The following is a 14588-nucleotide window of genomic DNA, read 5'->3' as shown; positions in this document are numbered from 1 at the left end:
GCGCGATCGTGTGTTCGTGCGTGTGTGCTAGCGCTTTTGTGTGTGTGTGTGTGTGTGTGTGTGTGTTTTTGTGTAAATTTGTAGAGGAGAGAGGAGGGAGAGGCTAGAGCAAGAGCACGCGACCAAACGTCAAACTAAAAGAAGACATCAGACCAGTTTCCACGTTATAAGCGACAAGGAGGGCACAGGTCCAGGGCTTTATAAGCCTCCGGGGAACGCAGAAAGGATAATGCGAGAGCGGGTTGTCTCGTCTTTCACGCGCTGCCTGCCCCTCTGCGCCGCCGACACTGGGATCCCGAGGCGGAACTGAGCGGCGGGTGACAAGGTTCGCCACTTTGCGCTCTGCCCGTGTTTGCGCCTGCTCGCCTCGCTTCCATGCGGGCGCAGAGTTCAGCCCGCGGCAGTTTTCTTACTTAACTGCCTGCCGCCGACTCCGCACACATCCGCCGCGCGCGGACGTCCGGGCACAGGGCCGCATTTCTCTGCTTCGGTGCACCTCGAGTCATACGTCGCGAGTGGGCCTTGAGCTACACAGTATTACGACCGAACCACGGGACAGGCGCACGAATTGCACTAACAAGGGGAGGCCGCCAATTGTGAAATTCTGATTCGATTCATAGTGCGCATAATAAAAGCTCATGGCCAGAGGTGTAATGTGGCAAAGCACCAAGATGCACTTCTCAGCCGTTGTCGAGAAAATCGACAGTTAAAAGAAACCGTTGCGGTGAAATATTCTCTGCGATTAATAATTTTCTACAGCGTCGTGGCGCAGCAGTAAGCGCTCGGGTTCGTAATCCGAAGGTCGCCGGATCGAATCTCGCGACATGCAACTTTTTTTATTATTTGTTTTTTTGTAATTCAAATATATATACATATATATATATATATATATATATATATATATATATATATATATATATATATATAATTCCCGGCAATCAGTTGCAACAATTATGCATATAATAAGTTGCTGAAAGTCGTTTGTCGTGGAAAAATAAAACTTGAAATAAAACGCAATATCACAAATAGTATTCAAGTGGATACAATTTATTGAAAAGTTCGGTATACAATCGCACAAAATTAACAAATAGTGACCAGAAGTAGCTGGAGTATCGCACGAACCAGAGTGATAGTTATCATAGAAACATGGAAAGCAGAAAACAGCACGACGAGCACATCTGATAAACGATGCGTTTTTACAAGAACAATTGTTTTTTAAATTATCTGTCGGGAAACACACCTGATTGAATTATCTGTCGGGAAACACACCTGATTGACATTCTGAAAAATTGTTCTATCTTTCGTCAGGTTTGATGCATGCCGCGCGTATCGTATCTTATCGGCAAAAATCGGAGAATACAGTTGGTGGTGGACGATGGATTTATATATATATATATATATATATATATATATATATATATATATATATATATATATATATATATAATGAGCTTTTATTATGCACAGTATGAATCGAATCTGAATTTCACAATTGGCGGCCTCCCCTTGTAAGCCATACATGCGCTGGTCAAGAAATCTACTGATTCTTATGAAAGTCAAAAGAAAATGTGTACTGTCGCTCCACTGTTTACACAACTAGCAGCCACATGCACTGGTCAAGAAATCTACTGATTCTTATGAAAGTCAAAAGAAATAGTGTACTGTTGCTCCACTGTTTCCACAACTAGAAGCCTCCTACGGTTGGCGGCTACTATTTTCGTGTCACCCACCACAAGTCCACCTCACAACGCTTCGGTTCGCGCTTGCTATTTGCATGTTCGGCCACGAGAGAGGAAGGCTCCCCATACATTCATCCACGAAGATCCACTTCATCACTTCATGATGACGGCTGAACTGAAATATTCTGTGGGAGTACTGAAAAATTTCAACGACGCAACTCGTCGCCAAGCCCGAGATCTTTAGTAGTTTTTTACTTTTTTATTTATAACACAGCCTTTGGATACTATAGATGTAGACATACATTTCCACATTTCGGAAACACCTTTGTGGAAGAGGTGAATTTTGAGAACAGGATACTCAGTACAAGAAAGCCATATACATTTGACTGAAGTTATGATTTCTGGAGTATAACCCATTTTGCGTAGGCCTACATAGAAACACACCTTTCAACACACCACGTAAAATCGCCTCTGAGATCGTACCATAAACAAGAGTAGATGTACGAGAAAAGTAATCAAATAACAGCCATTTAGTTGGTAGCAGACGCCGGTCTTACACACTGGGAATATATTAGAGTTAAGGAACGACTGTAGAAGTTCAGGATGTACGCAAACTCGACCGACAAAATATCGAATGTTAATGAGGGATATTTTCTGATAATTTAGGTCTAATTGACTATTGATCTGCGGCGGCTTGTTAGAACTGCATTTAGTCTGAATTTTTACCCACGTTTATCTTTGTTACGGCATTATATAAAAAATACCTGCACAACAGAGTACATATCGACGGCATGGGTCGTGTGTCTTATTTGGAAACAAAGCTGTGAACATGCTACATATTAATGTCAACTAATAGGTGCCGAAATACTTTTGGTCAGACAATGTAGTAAATATCCCAAAACAACCTCCAAAAATGTTCACAGCGGCAATGCCTACTTTACTCTTCTCTCTAAAGCTTGCATTTAGTATTGGGCGGCAGCTATTGGACAGTGGAAACGACTTGGAGTAGTGAATCAGGCTGTATGCTGCGCCATTCCGTTGGAACGGTTTAGGTTGACAAATGCCTCGAGAACGTTACCTGCCATTATGTGTAGCGTCAACACTAAATTATGGACGAAGTGGTGTTACGGTGTGGTGGTGTTTTTCGTCATTATGGTGTGGTCACCTTACTGCGATTAAGAAAACATTAGATGAGGAACGATATGAACATATTTGTACAGTGTTGTGTGCTGCGTACGGTAGACGGAAAATTTGTAGACGATGACTGTTCGTATGAGCATAACAGTGGACTCTGTCATAAAGTAACAAGTGTGGGGCAGTGGTTTGTGGACTGTAACATTCCTGAAAGGGATTAGCCTACGCAGAGTTCCGACCTGAACCCAATGGAACATCTTTGGAATGAGTTAGAACGTCAATTTCGCTCCAGACCCAGCGTCCAACGTCGCTGTCTTCTCTGGTACCGGCTCCTGTGGACGAATGAGATGCCATTCCTCTTCAGACAGTCAGGCACTTAATAGGAAGTGTTTCCATCAGACTTTAAGCCGTCATAAAGGCGATGGGTGGACATGGTTCAAATGGCTCTGAGCACTATGGGACTTAACAGCGGAGGTCATCAGTCCCCTAGAACTTAGAACTACTTAAACCTAACTAACCTCAGGACGTCACACACATCCATGCCCGAGGCAGGATTCGAACCTGCGACCGTAGTGGTCGCGCGGTTCCAGACTGAAGCGCTTAGAACCGCTCGGCCACACGATGGGTGGACATAACCTAACTAATTTCCACTGAAAGATGTCGAAATACTTTTGATCAGACACTATAGAAAATGTCAAATTAAACACCTTTCACCCGTCTAGTCTCTTAAACTTATTTCATTTGGCTACCAGTTTCGGCGATTAACTTCGCCATCTTCAGGCCCCTGACCGACGTATAGGAAAATTCCACCTCACTCTGTTCAAAACATGGGCTTACTATAGCAAGCAGAAATCTACTCATACCAGTATTGCTGGCCCTCTTCTGATAGAAACAGAGGTGGAATCTTTCTACAAGTCGGTCAGGGGCCTGAAGATGGCGTAGTAAATCGCCGAAACTAGAAGCCAAATAAAATATGTTTGGAGGCTAGACGGCTGAAAGGTGTTTGACTTGATATCCTGTATCGAACAGCCGAGTTCCGCAAGCACCTCTGAAAAAATGGACATACACAGTGTAGAAAATATCCCAGAATAACCTCCAAAACTTTGGTGGAGTCGGGATTCACCCTTTCTAAAACACTTATATAAGTTTTTCCTGATAAGGAGCACGGACTGCACCTGAGGAGCTGCAGGCAGCTGGTAACGCGTACCTTGGTCGACCGGAGGGCTGGCGACCGTCGCGCTGTGGTGTGGTGTGGTGTGTGCTGTGGGAACCCGGAGGACCGCAGGCTAGGCCAGGCGCGGCCCAAGGGAACGGGCCTGGCCGCGCTTCCCACACGGCCGCACAAAGCCCGCAGCCACAAAGCCCGCGGCCCGTGCCGCCACAAAGCGAAGAATTCCCTACCAGCCACCAGCCGCGCCTTATCCTTCTCGCCTCTTATTCAGGCCGCGCGATCCGCTCAGCCACGCGGCACCACAAAGAGAGAAGCTACCTACCGTCGCATGCCTTCTGTACGTACATCAACTCCGCTAGTCACAAGGTGCGTGGCATAACGGTACTTTCCATCGGATCAGGAGTTAAAATGTAAATCACCCTAAAACTGCCAGGGTGGAATGTCTCCCTAAAGACCATGTCTACAGCGGTGCGCAAGCAAGTAGCTGGGTGTGTCATGTGATATTCGCAGAGGTGTACGAAGATTACTTTGCGGCGTCGACAGCATGCTGCTTTCTGTGTCTGTCCCACGCTTCACGCTGCCTTCGTTCTTCACCCAGTTAATTAGGAACGTTGGGGCAAGCACCACGGTGGGGCTCTGTCTCTGCTACTAGAACAATTTATGTGCTCGGAAAACAACCGCTGACGCTTCGTAACGCTATACTTGTTGTGTTTTCTTTACATAACCCATAATGAAAACTGCAGTGCCGGCCGAAGTGGCCGTGCGGTTAAAGGCGCTGCAGTCTGGAACCGCAAGACCGCTACGGTCGCAGGTTCGAATCCTGCCTCGGGCATGGATGTGTGTGATGTCCTTAGGTTAGTTAGGTTTAAGTAGTTCTAAGTTCTAGGGGACTAATTACCTCAGCAGTTGAGTCCCATAGTGCTCAGAGCCATTTTGAAAACTGCAGTGGCTAAGTACGTTCAGCGTACTTGAACTAACATAACAATCGACGCTAGATATACTATACACATCCTGAAAGTTACGCTGCAGACCGACGCGCCAGAGTGGCACTACTGGCTGGATCTTCACACAGTACACTGCTTCTTGCAACTTTGCATAGCCCCACCACCTGTCTTCTTACCTGCACACTCCGCTTCGGAGCGAAACATCTGTTCTGATAACGTAAAATGCTAGCTACTACAAAACACCAGTACAGAGAATAGTAGTGTTCTGTGTACTGGCGGATCAACAGTCTGTTTCTCTGTCCTGCCTCTGTAAAGGTTACTACGCATTTGTTTACTATGGTAGATACATTATTCGGCGAAGCGATCTTGTTGCCATCTCTGTGGCACCTCCATCGTGTGTACTCACGAGTATAAGGGAGAGGAGTCAGTAACACTGGACATTCCAGTTTCCTTACAAGTAGCCACACGGTACACGTCTATTCTCGCCACTGAATGATGTGCCCATTTAGAGTACGTACAGTATATCCCACCCTGGCTGCTCTCAACGCTTCGCTAGCGGTATCCGTACAACTACCTTCGCCATTAGTCCGCACTATATTGATTCTCTTTCTGCTGCTTCCGTCACGGGTGATAATGCCGACTCTGTGTTCTTAACTATATCGGCCGACTTTATTACGTTTTCAGTTTCCTCCTCTGTCCAAATAAAGCACCAGCCCTTCTGCGTCCGAACTTCGTGGCCTAGTAGTCAACATCGCTAATTGAAGATCGCGGGGTTCGGAATCGATTCCCGGCCGGACTTGGAGACATGCTTCGTTGGGTTTTTGTGGTGTTCTAACCATTTCATTTCATCTCCATCGTCACACAAGTCACCGAAGTGGCTTCAAATACACCGACTTGCACCAGGTAGCCGAATAACACCAAGCGGGGTCTCCTGGCCAATAATTCCATACGGTCATTATTACGTACTGTAATAGAGTGCTGTACTATTCAGATCGGTCTTCGGGTTGATGTGGAATATCATTTTTCATCATAAGACGTCTCCTCCGTCGAACCACATTTAGCCAGGGGCAATACTGACTGCTTATATGTCACGTTAGGCCTGTAAGTGTTACTCCTGATTAGCCTAATCGTCTTCTATCGATGTTCTGCAGAGTACCACTAAATGATATTACCAGATTCCTCCTCAACAGAGAACTTGACCATTTGTAATTAGGCTTTCTCAGAGTGAATGTCACTTCAGTTCGTTCGGCATTTCTGTGGCATTCTGGCGGAACAAGTTTGTGGCAACATGTGTTTGATTTTTTTGCTTCTGTGTACACACGAGACCTTCCATCACTGCAATGCGTAGCGTGTTTACCCGTGCAATCCTGACTTGGAGATATTGTAATAATTTGATGTCGACATTCACCGCTGTAAAAATTTCCACGCTGAGAGATCGTGGTAGAAGCATAGATCTAATCACTAAAGTGTCGTCCGTGCCTCTACGGAAGTTTGTAAACAACACAGTAATTTGAACGGAAGGGGAGAGGAAGTTCAAATTCAATGTGACTGGCGGCTCTGCTCAAAGGAAGAAATGTAACGACACAATCATGATACCACTTGTCAGAAGCAGTCACATCCATTCAGCATCACATGGCGCGTTGCGGTGCCCCTATAAATTCGGGACGTCTTCATCTTCCTACGCTGGTGTGTCTGAAGATAACCCACAAGGGCGCGGACGAAACTCAGTCAATAATCTTACACATCGGCCAATATCAACAGAACCAGATGTTCTGAGACACGTCGATTTGTTATAAATACGTAGGCTGCCGGAGCTGGTGTCAATGGCATTAAAATCCTTCTGTGCGTACTGCCCCGTCATCTTGTAAAGTACTGCTATACCCGAGGTTCTGGCCGTGCTGCAGAAACCTCCCTCAAGGCGTAGACTGTGATAGGTGACGCAGTAAAACCCAGAAGCATTTGAACGATAAATAGGCTAGTAGAGGTCGATATACGACGCAAGCACAAATGGGACTCCGTGATGGAGCTCACAGAATGGTAACTCACACCTTCCCTCCTCTCCCCTCCCACTTAGGTCTGGGAAGACGACGACAGGACACGCTAGGGAGCCACGCCGGCCGCTTACGTATGTATGTATGTATATACTTGCGCCGCTGACACGGCCTTCCGCCTGCCGCCTGCCGTGGCGGCGTGTCCGGAAGTCCGGTGCCAAGTTCCGCAGCGCCGGCCAACCGAGCGAGGGAAGTACCCTAACCCGTGGCCGCCGCCGCAACTCAGTGTGTCCTTGAGCCGGTCGGGCGTAGGGGACCTCCGGCGAGGCGCCCCGAAAGCATTTAAGCTGTCTCTTCTCTAGACAACCTATCATCTCCAATTACTGACCTCGCAATTAGAGGGTGCCGCCAGCTTTAGCCTGTAATTGTATGTTTCCAGTGCAGCACGTTCTGGTGCCGAATAACGAGGCCGTGTAAACTCTTCCATCTTTTCCCCTAAGATTACCAGCCTCGGCTAACATCTGTTGTGGTCAAGTCTCGATCGTATTTAACACCAATAATAAACATCACAAATATAAATGTAGCAACTTACTTGAAATCACACAATCAAGCCTCAAAAATGATTATGGAATCTAGGATTCTTATGAAAGCGAATCCGTACAGGTAATTATTTCATTTAACCTTCCTTCTGCGGTTTGGAGGCAAAAAAGTGTAAGTTTCTTTTGTGACACGTTCTGTACCTGTTTACACCCTCAAAACGAAGAACAATACGTTGACAGCATCGGTAACGAATTGTTGTGTACCCTGTAGCAGTATACTGTATCTGCTGACATATGCCATGCGGGCCAAATAACAACAACGAACAATTAGAGAAAACTACGAGCCTTTTGGATAAGGACTGAGCAAGGAGAGGCTAATTTACGAAAGCATAATGCGTAGATCGATAGCTTGAGAAAAAATGTGGTTCGATGAACCCTCTGCCAGGCACTTAAATGTGATTTGCAGAGTATCCATGTAGATGTAGGTGAAGGAGGCCAGCTAGACGCGATTTGACCTATGTTCTAATAGGATGGCGTTTCTAGATGTCACTTTTCATTAGTCTCTCATACTTACCTGTGTCTAAAAGTCCAATGCGTTATTACCACAGTAGTCGCAAATCGGTAAGAAGTAAGATGTTTCAGTGAGGCTGTAGTTCTCATCAAAAGGGGCGGTAGGAAGCACTTCAGTGGAAAGTCCAACTGCTCTAAGACATAGATCCATACAGATAAGAAGCATTGCTGTTCCTTTTTTCTCTAGATTGTTGAGAAAGACAGCAGTATACATGGATTAGAACAACAACGTAAATGAGAGGTAGTTGTTTATAGCACAGGTACCATAGATACAGCCTGTGGGAGAATGAGCTAGGTCACGCCCTTACAGCGTTGTCACATCGCTCTGTTACCTCAGGCACCAGCTGCCACAGTCAGTTGCAGACGGCCCTTGCGACCAGTAATGTAATAATTCTGATTCTATTTCGTTGTTTGTGTAGTTTCTCTATGCGGCGTGCTTACTTCATTCGACAGAATGTCGTTGGCTCGTTACGAATGTACGCAGAAAAGTGATGAGTCCTTTACCACCCCACTAAGCAAACTCCATACTGCATGTTAAGGAACAGCATTGCTGTGCTCAACAAACGTGAGTCAACGTAGCCCCTTCCCATGCTCGACTGCCAATCAGTTGGTTGTTTTGATCGAGGTGTAGGTATCACCTGTACCTGCCCCCTTCCGTTTAGTTTGTGAAATCGCTTTTTGATTGGCGTGGAGAATGGAATAATGGTCGATAGTTCTGAGAAGGCATCACAACGAGAGTGGTACAGAAAAAGTTCTGAAATAGATAACCATATCAAGTATAGCACTACAAAAAGCTGTTTTATAATACAGTGCAGATGCCGGTTTGTAAGACATCAACACGCGTTCAGGGAAGCTTCGTATGCGCGAAATGGCGCTAAACAACTTCTCTTGATGCCCATGCTTCCAGAGACTTGCACTGCTTGCCATTCAGCTGCGCTCTCAGTGACTAGTGAATACGCCCCCGCCGCTGCGTCTCGCTACATCGTTCTCGATATAATGTAAATCAGCTCCCAAAGTGAAAAATACCAATCGCATAATCCACTATCTGATCAAAAGTAACAGGACATCTCTGTGTAATACGAGACTGACCACTAGATGTCACGGAAGACCGGCGCACCAGTATGAAAGGAAGCGGGCAACGTTGTTTCTTAGTAGGGGAACAGTAACAGCAGGATAGGTCAGTCAGGCCTAGTTATTGGATGACAGCTAAGTAATGAATCCTTCAGACACATTTCAGCTCTTCGAAAATTCCAACTCGGCTGTTGGTAATACGATTCTGAAGTGGAAACTCGAGGGACCAACCACAAGCAAACGAAGATCAAACAGACCAACGAACAGGGACCGTCGAGAACTGCGGAGGGTGGCTATAACAAATAAAATAAGATTAGCGGAGAAAATCAGTCGTGACTTCGAAGGTTTTGCCAGCACAATGTCTGTGTGTAGGTAATTGAAATGAATGGAGCAGTGGTTGAGCAGCCCTGAACCGCTCTGCTAATCCCGCAGGACAGAACAGGTGGTTGGAATTGTGGGAAGGGGCCAAAAGGGGGCTGTCAGTTACACTCAAACACCCATAACTGTTGTCCAAACAATACCCGTCGCTTGGGTTGGTGGAAGGACTGACGCCACTGGACGGCGGATGACTTGAAAAATGCAGTTTGGGGTGGTTAATCACCCTACATCCTGTTGCACTCCAGTGGAAAAATTTGAGTGTAGCGAATGTCTGTAGAATGTTATTTGCCATCATGTACAGTCCCAACAGTGAAGTACGGAGAGCGACGATCCTCGTAGTAAGAGTGTTTATCGCTTACTGCGCTTGAGAAAATGCTAAATACGGAAGATATGATCACAAAAAATGGTTCAAATGGCTCTAATCAGTATTGGACTTAAGGTCTGGGGTCATCAGTCCCCTAAACTTAGAACTACTTAAACTTTACTAACCTAAGGACATCAGACACATCCATGCCCGAGGCACGATTCGAACCTGCGACCGTAGCAGCAGCGCGGTTCCGGACTGAAGTGCCTAGAACCACTGGGCCACAGCGCCCGGAATATGATAACATTTTACAGCGTTGTGTAATACGCACAGCAGAACAGTTCGGAGACGATGATGTCCACAGCAGGTGGTCCAGTGCCTAGCGTTGCTGCCTCTGGATCTCGGGGTCCCAGGTTCGATTCCCGGCCTGGTTGGGGATTTTTCTGTACCTGGGGTCTGGGTGTTTGTGTTGTCCTCATCATTTCATCATCATCATTTGTGCAGTGACTAGATTGGATTGGGAAAGAAATGGACAGTGTAAAAATTGGGACTTTGTACAGGCGCAGTTGAGCGCCTCACAAACCAATCATCATCATCATCATCATCATCGTCATCATCGGAGACGATGGTTGTCTGTATCAGCGTGACACTGCATCGTGTGATAAAGCACCCTATTGTGGGCAACAGTTTGTGAATAATAACGTTCCTGATATGAAAAGATCTGGCCTGCCCAGAGCCCCGACCTCAAACCAATGGAGCACTTTTAGGATGAGTTAGCCCGTCGACCTCGTTCCAAACCGCAGCGTCTCTGCTTTCTTCTCCCGAGCCGGCCGAAGTGGCCGTGCGGTTAAAGGCGCTGCAGTCTGGAACCGCAAGACCGCTACGGTCGCAGGTTCGAATCCTGCCTCGGGCATGGATGTTTGTGATGTCCTTAGGTTAGTTAGGTTTAACTAGTTCTAAGTTCTAGGGGACTAATGACCTCAGCAGTTGAGTCCCATAGTGCTCAGAGCCATTTGAACCATTTTTCTTCTCCCGAGGAAGAATTGGTGGCCATTCCTCGGCAGACATTTTGAAAATTCATTGAAAGTGTCCCGAGAAGGTTTCAAAAATGGTTCAAATGACCCTGAGCTCTATGGGATTTAACATCTGAGGTTCAAAATGGTTCAAATGGCTCTGAGCACTATGGGACTTAACATCTGAGGTTATCAGTCCCCTAGAACTTAGAATTACTTAAACCTAACTAACCTAAGGACATCATACACATCCATGGCCGAGGCAGGATTCGAACCTGCGATCGTAACGGTCACGCGGTTCCAGACTGTAGCGCCTAGATCCGCTCAGCCACTCAGGCCGGCCCAGCAGGATTCAATCCGTCATAGAGGCAAAGAGTTTACACATCCATATCACAGTGCACTAACAGGTGTGCGGGCACTTCTAATCAGATAGTGTATGTTGCTACGAATGCTCGGTTTCATGTGCAAGTGCGTGGTTGTCAGTGACTAAGGACAAGTACAGAAAAAGGTGAGCGACGGTGGTTCGCGGTAAGTGGGGAAGCTTTTGTTCCGTACAGTTCCCGCCCTCGCCACCCCCGCACCACAGTGATCCAGACGCTCTGACGCCCCCTGGCCCTCCCTCTCCAGCCGCCTCCCTGCCGGCATGCCTAATTAAAGCGTCCGCTGCCAACGCAGCTTGCAGAGCTGAGGCCGTGTTATTAATTACGCGCGGTCAGCGTCCGCGGCGCGATACGCGCGTAATTACGCCCTACCGTGGCCTGCGGCGCAGTACCATACGCCAGCCAGCCGTGCGCCCCAAGCAGGCCCGCCTTCACGCGCCAGTGCGTCCGTAACCAAAGGCGAACGGCCAACAGCGCCCTTGAACAGGCTCGAACGAGGAGAGACCGGAAGTCCCGAACTGTGCCTGCCCTGTAACTACTATAGGCACCTCGTTGAGAAATCGCTTCTTGTGGGCTATAAATTCAGTTACACACAGTTTGAGTACTGGGAAAAAGTTACTACCAGCAGCAATTTCACTGTCTATTTCACGATGGAGTAGCGCGCATTACTGGTCTCGATTACCAGCTGAAGATTGGCATCACCAGTTAGTTGATATTGGGGTATTCCTGTACTCGTTAATTTTAAAGCAGATCGGTTCTGAGTAATCATGTTATGCGCATCTTAGCTCCCGCATACGCCGAAAGCTAACATCGACGACAAAAAAAAAACTTCTTTGGTGGTCCGCAACCCACACTAAACAAATTTAACGGTTCGCTTTGGCAAAACTACTCTATAAATTAACAGCCGTACATCGAAGACAATTTTATATAAAAGGTAGGAAAAGAGAGAAGATCAGTACAAACCGTTTGTTCCAATGTTTCGAGTCGTTATTGAGGACACATGGCGATACACATCGAATAAATTTTCACGCGCACTGCTACGATTCGAGCGGTTCTAGGCGCAACAGTCTGGAACCACGGGATCGCTATGGTCGCAGGTCGAATCCTGCCTCGGGCACGGATGTGTGTGAAGTCCTTAGATTAGTTAGGTTTAAGTAGTTCTAAGTTCTAGGGGACTGATGACCTCAAAAGTTAAGTTCCATAGTGCTCAGAGCCATTTGAACTATTTGAACTGCTAGGATCACAGCAGGTCTGTATAGTCAAATTTTAATGTAAGAGAAATACCCAGGGAAGTTACATGAGTATCCTTGAACCACAGTCGATTTGGTTCTCGAGAAATCGTGTTGGATAAAAGAAGAGAACCTGTTTTCGGAAACGGGTGTGTGACATTAATCAGCCATCATCGAACATGTTGTCTAGGGATTGTGGGAATAAGCTAAGAAATCAGGGCGCGTATCTATGTGTACAGGCTATACACGGTACCTGTTTACAACGTAATACTGTGGTGTGGTTCAAGTCAAACCGAGCAAATCGATACAGGACATGTGTGGTCTATCGAGATGGGAAACAGCCTCCTACAAAAGCCACCTACGCTATAGCGGAAGCTCATCGCACGAGCTTTTGTCAAAAATCGACCTTAAATATTGAAAGTCACTTGTCTTCTACTTAAAAAATGTAAAATTGATGTTTTTTGTAAACCGTATCTAAAAATATAGTGAACTTTAACAGCGTGAAATTACAATTTTTGCTACGGTACTGTGCTTGTAAGGGTTAAATTTAGATTTAGTTGTAAATGCATTTAGTTTTTGCATAGCTTTAACAAAAATCTTTTTTTTGTTTCACTATACTCAAAGGAAATTTTAATTTAGTAGTGGTAACGAAATAACAGACTAAGCCATTGGCGTAAAAGAGGGAGAAAGCATTGACAAGCTGGCGTGGTGAGTGTGCACTCAAAGTGTCGTGAGGAAAATGTATATAGATGCTGAAGGAGAATTACGGTTTAATACTCGCCTCGGTAGCTGCGCGGTCAGCGTGGCAGAATGCTGAGCGAAGGGATCCGGGTTCGTTTCCTGGACGAGTCGGAGATTTTCTTCGTTCGGCGAGTGGGTGATACGTTCGTATCATCATAACTGACATTCCTATTAAGATGACCGAAAGAACATGGCCCGAAAGCCAATCAAAAATCGTGTTTAACGTCCCGTGAAGTACAGGGCCTCAGTGCAAGCTGGGTTGAAGGAAGGGCGAGGAAGAAAATTGGTCGTTTCCCTTCCAAAGGAACCATCACTGCATTTGCCTGAATTGACATACATAAATGGAGTCCTAAATCTGGGTGTCTGGAAGGGAATTTGAAGTGTTACACTCCCGAAAGCGAGTCCAGTGTCTTACCACTACGCTACGTCTGGCTGACAACTATTTACAATTCTTTCACCTAAATTCAAGTTCATGAAATGTGGCACTAACGTAGCAGGAATAATATGATGTGATGAGACAGTCACGCAAAGTCCCAGTAAATTCCTAAGCTCAGTGGTCATAGTGGCTACCTAGTGATTCCACTTCAGCCGCTGAGACTACAAGTATGAGACTCCAAAAGGAAATATTAGTTACTAATTTTTGGAAACATTATTGAAAGAAGCAGCGAGCTAATAGGTAATTTGAAATAGTAATTTGTCTTGATTGCAGATCGTTTTATTAAAAATTGAAAAGCACGTGCCAGTGGTAGCCTGTTTCGATTGTATCTACATCACCAACAGATCACGTCTCATTTGGAGGTGAGCAGAGACGACCGACAGTTGTTGGAGGTGCCTTCCGACACCTGTCAGTGTTCTGCTTGTCGTCTCTGCTCACCACCGCATGAGACGTAGTCTGTTGATGGTCTAGATATAATCGAAGCCGGTTAGCACTGACATATGATATTTAATTTTTAATAAATAATTATGAACAAGTCTGATAACAATTTCAAATCATAAAATGTTACTTTTCTCCCTATATTCAATTTTTTTTCCTCCTGTTTTGAAAAGTTGACGCCGCTTTGTTCACCTATATGAGATGAAATAAATGGTGTTATAGCTGCGATGTTTCGTGTGTTGCAGCTGCTGTTGGCGCAAGCGGACTGGAGTGCGACGATCAAGACTCTGAAGAAGACGCACGTGTCGAGGCACACAACGAAGGTGAGTACACTCAGCTTTCGCACTGCACTCCTTCCCCTTCTCCCTCCCCCTTCCCCCTCGCCCATTTGAGACGTACGGCCGCATTAGCTGATGGTGGTATCCGCCCCCGTAAATCAAGCGAGTGTACCAACAGGCTGATCGATTGCCGCTCCAAAAACTGCTTTATTTCTTCCCGTGTACGATGTTACGATGTTACATGTAGCCAGTACGCGTCTCAAGTGTAAACCAGTTGCCCGCACAGATTGCC

At 46.1% G+C, this 14588-nt stretch overlaps 1 protein-coding gene across 1 annotated transcript in view; it reads left to right on the top strand.

The window, feature by feature from the left end:
- The window catches only part of LOC124612738 (protein scabrous), a 203978-nt gene that overhangs the window by 154563 nt on the left and 34827 nt on the right, over positions 1–14588 (top strand). Inside the window, exon 3 of the mRNA XM_047141120.1 lies at positions 14264–14341. Within this exon, the coding sequence (XP_046997076.1) occupies positions 14264–14341 (78 nt within the window). The remainder of the gene's footprint in view (positions 1–14263; positions 14342–14588) is intronic.

The sequence above is a fragment of the Schistocerca americana genome, chromosome 1, assembly GCF_021461395.2.
Source record: "Schistocerca americana isolate TAMUIC-IGC-003095 chromosome 1, iqSchAmer2.1, whole genome shotgun sequence".
In the NCBI taxonomy this organism is placed as follows: domain Eukaryota; kingdom Metazoa; phylum Arthropoda; class Insecta; order Orthoptera; family Acrididae; genus Schistocerca; species Schistocerca americana.
The sequence above is the reverse complement of the archived record's forward strand: the minus strand, read 5'-3'. Positions and strand labels throughout refer to the sequence as shown.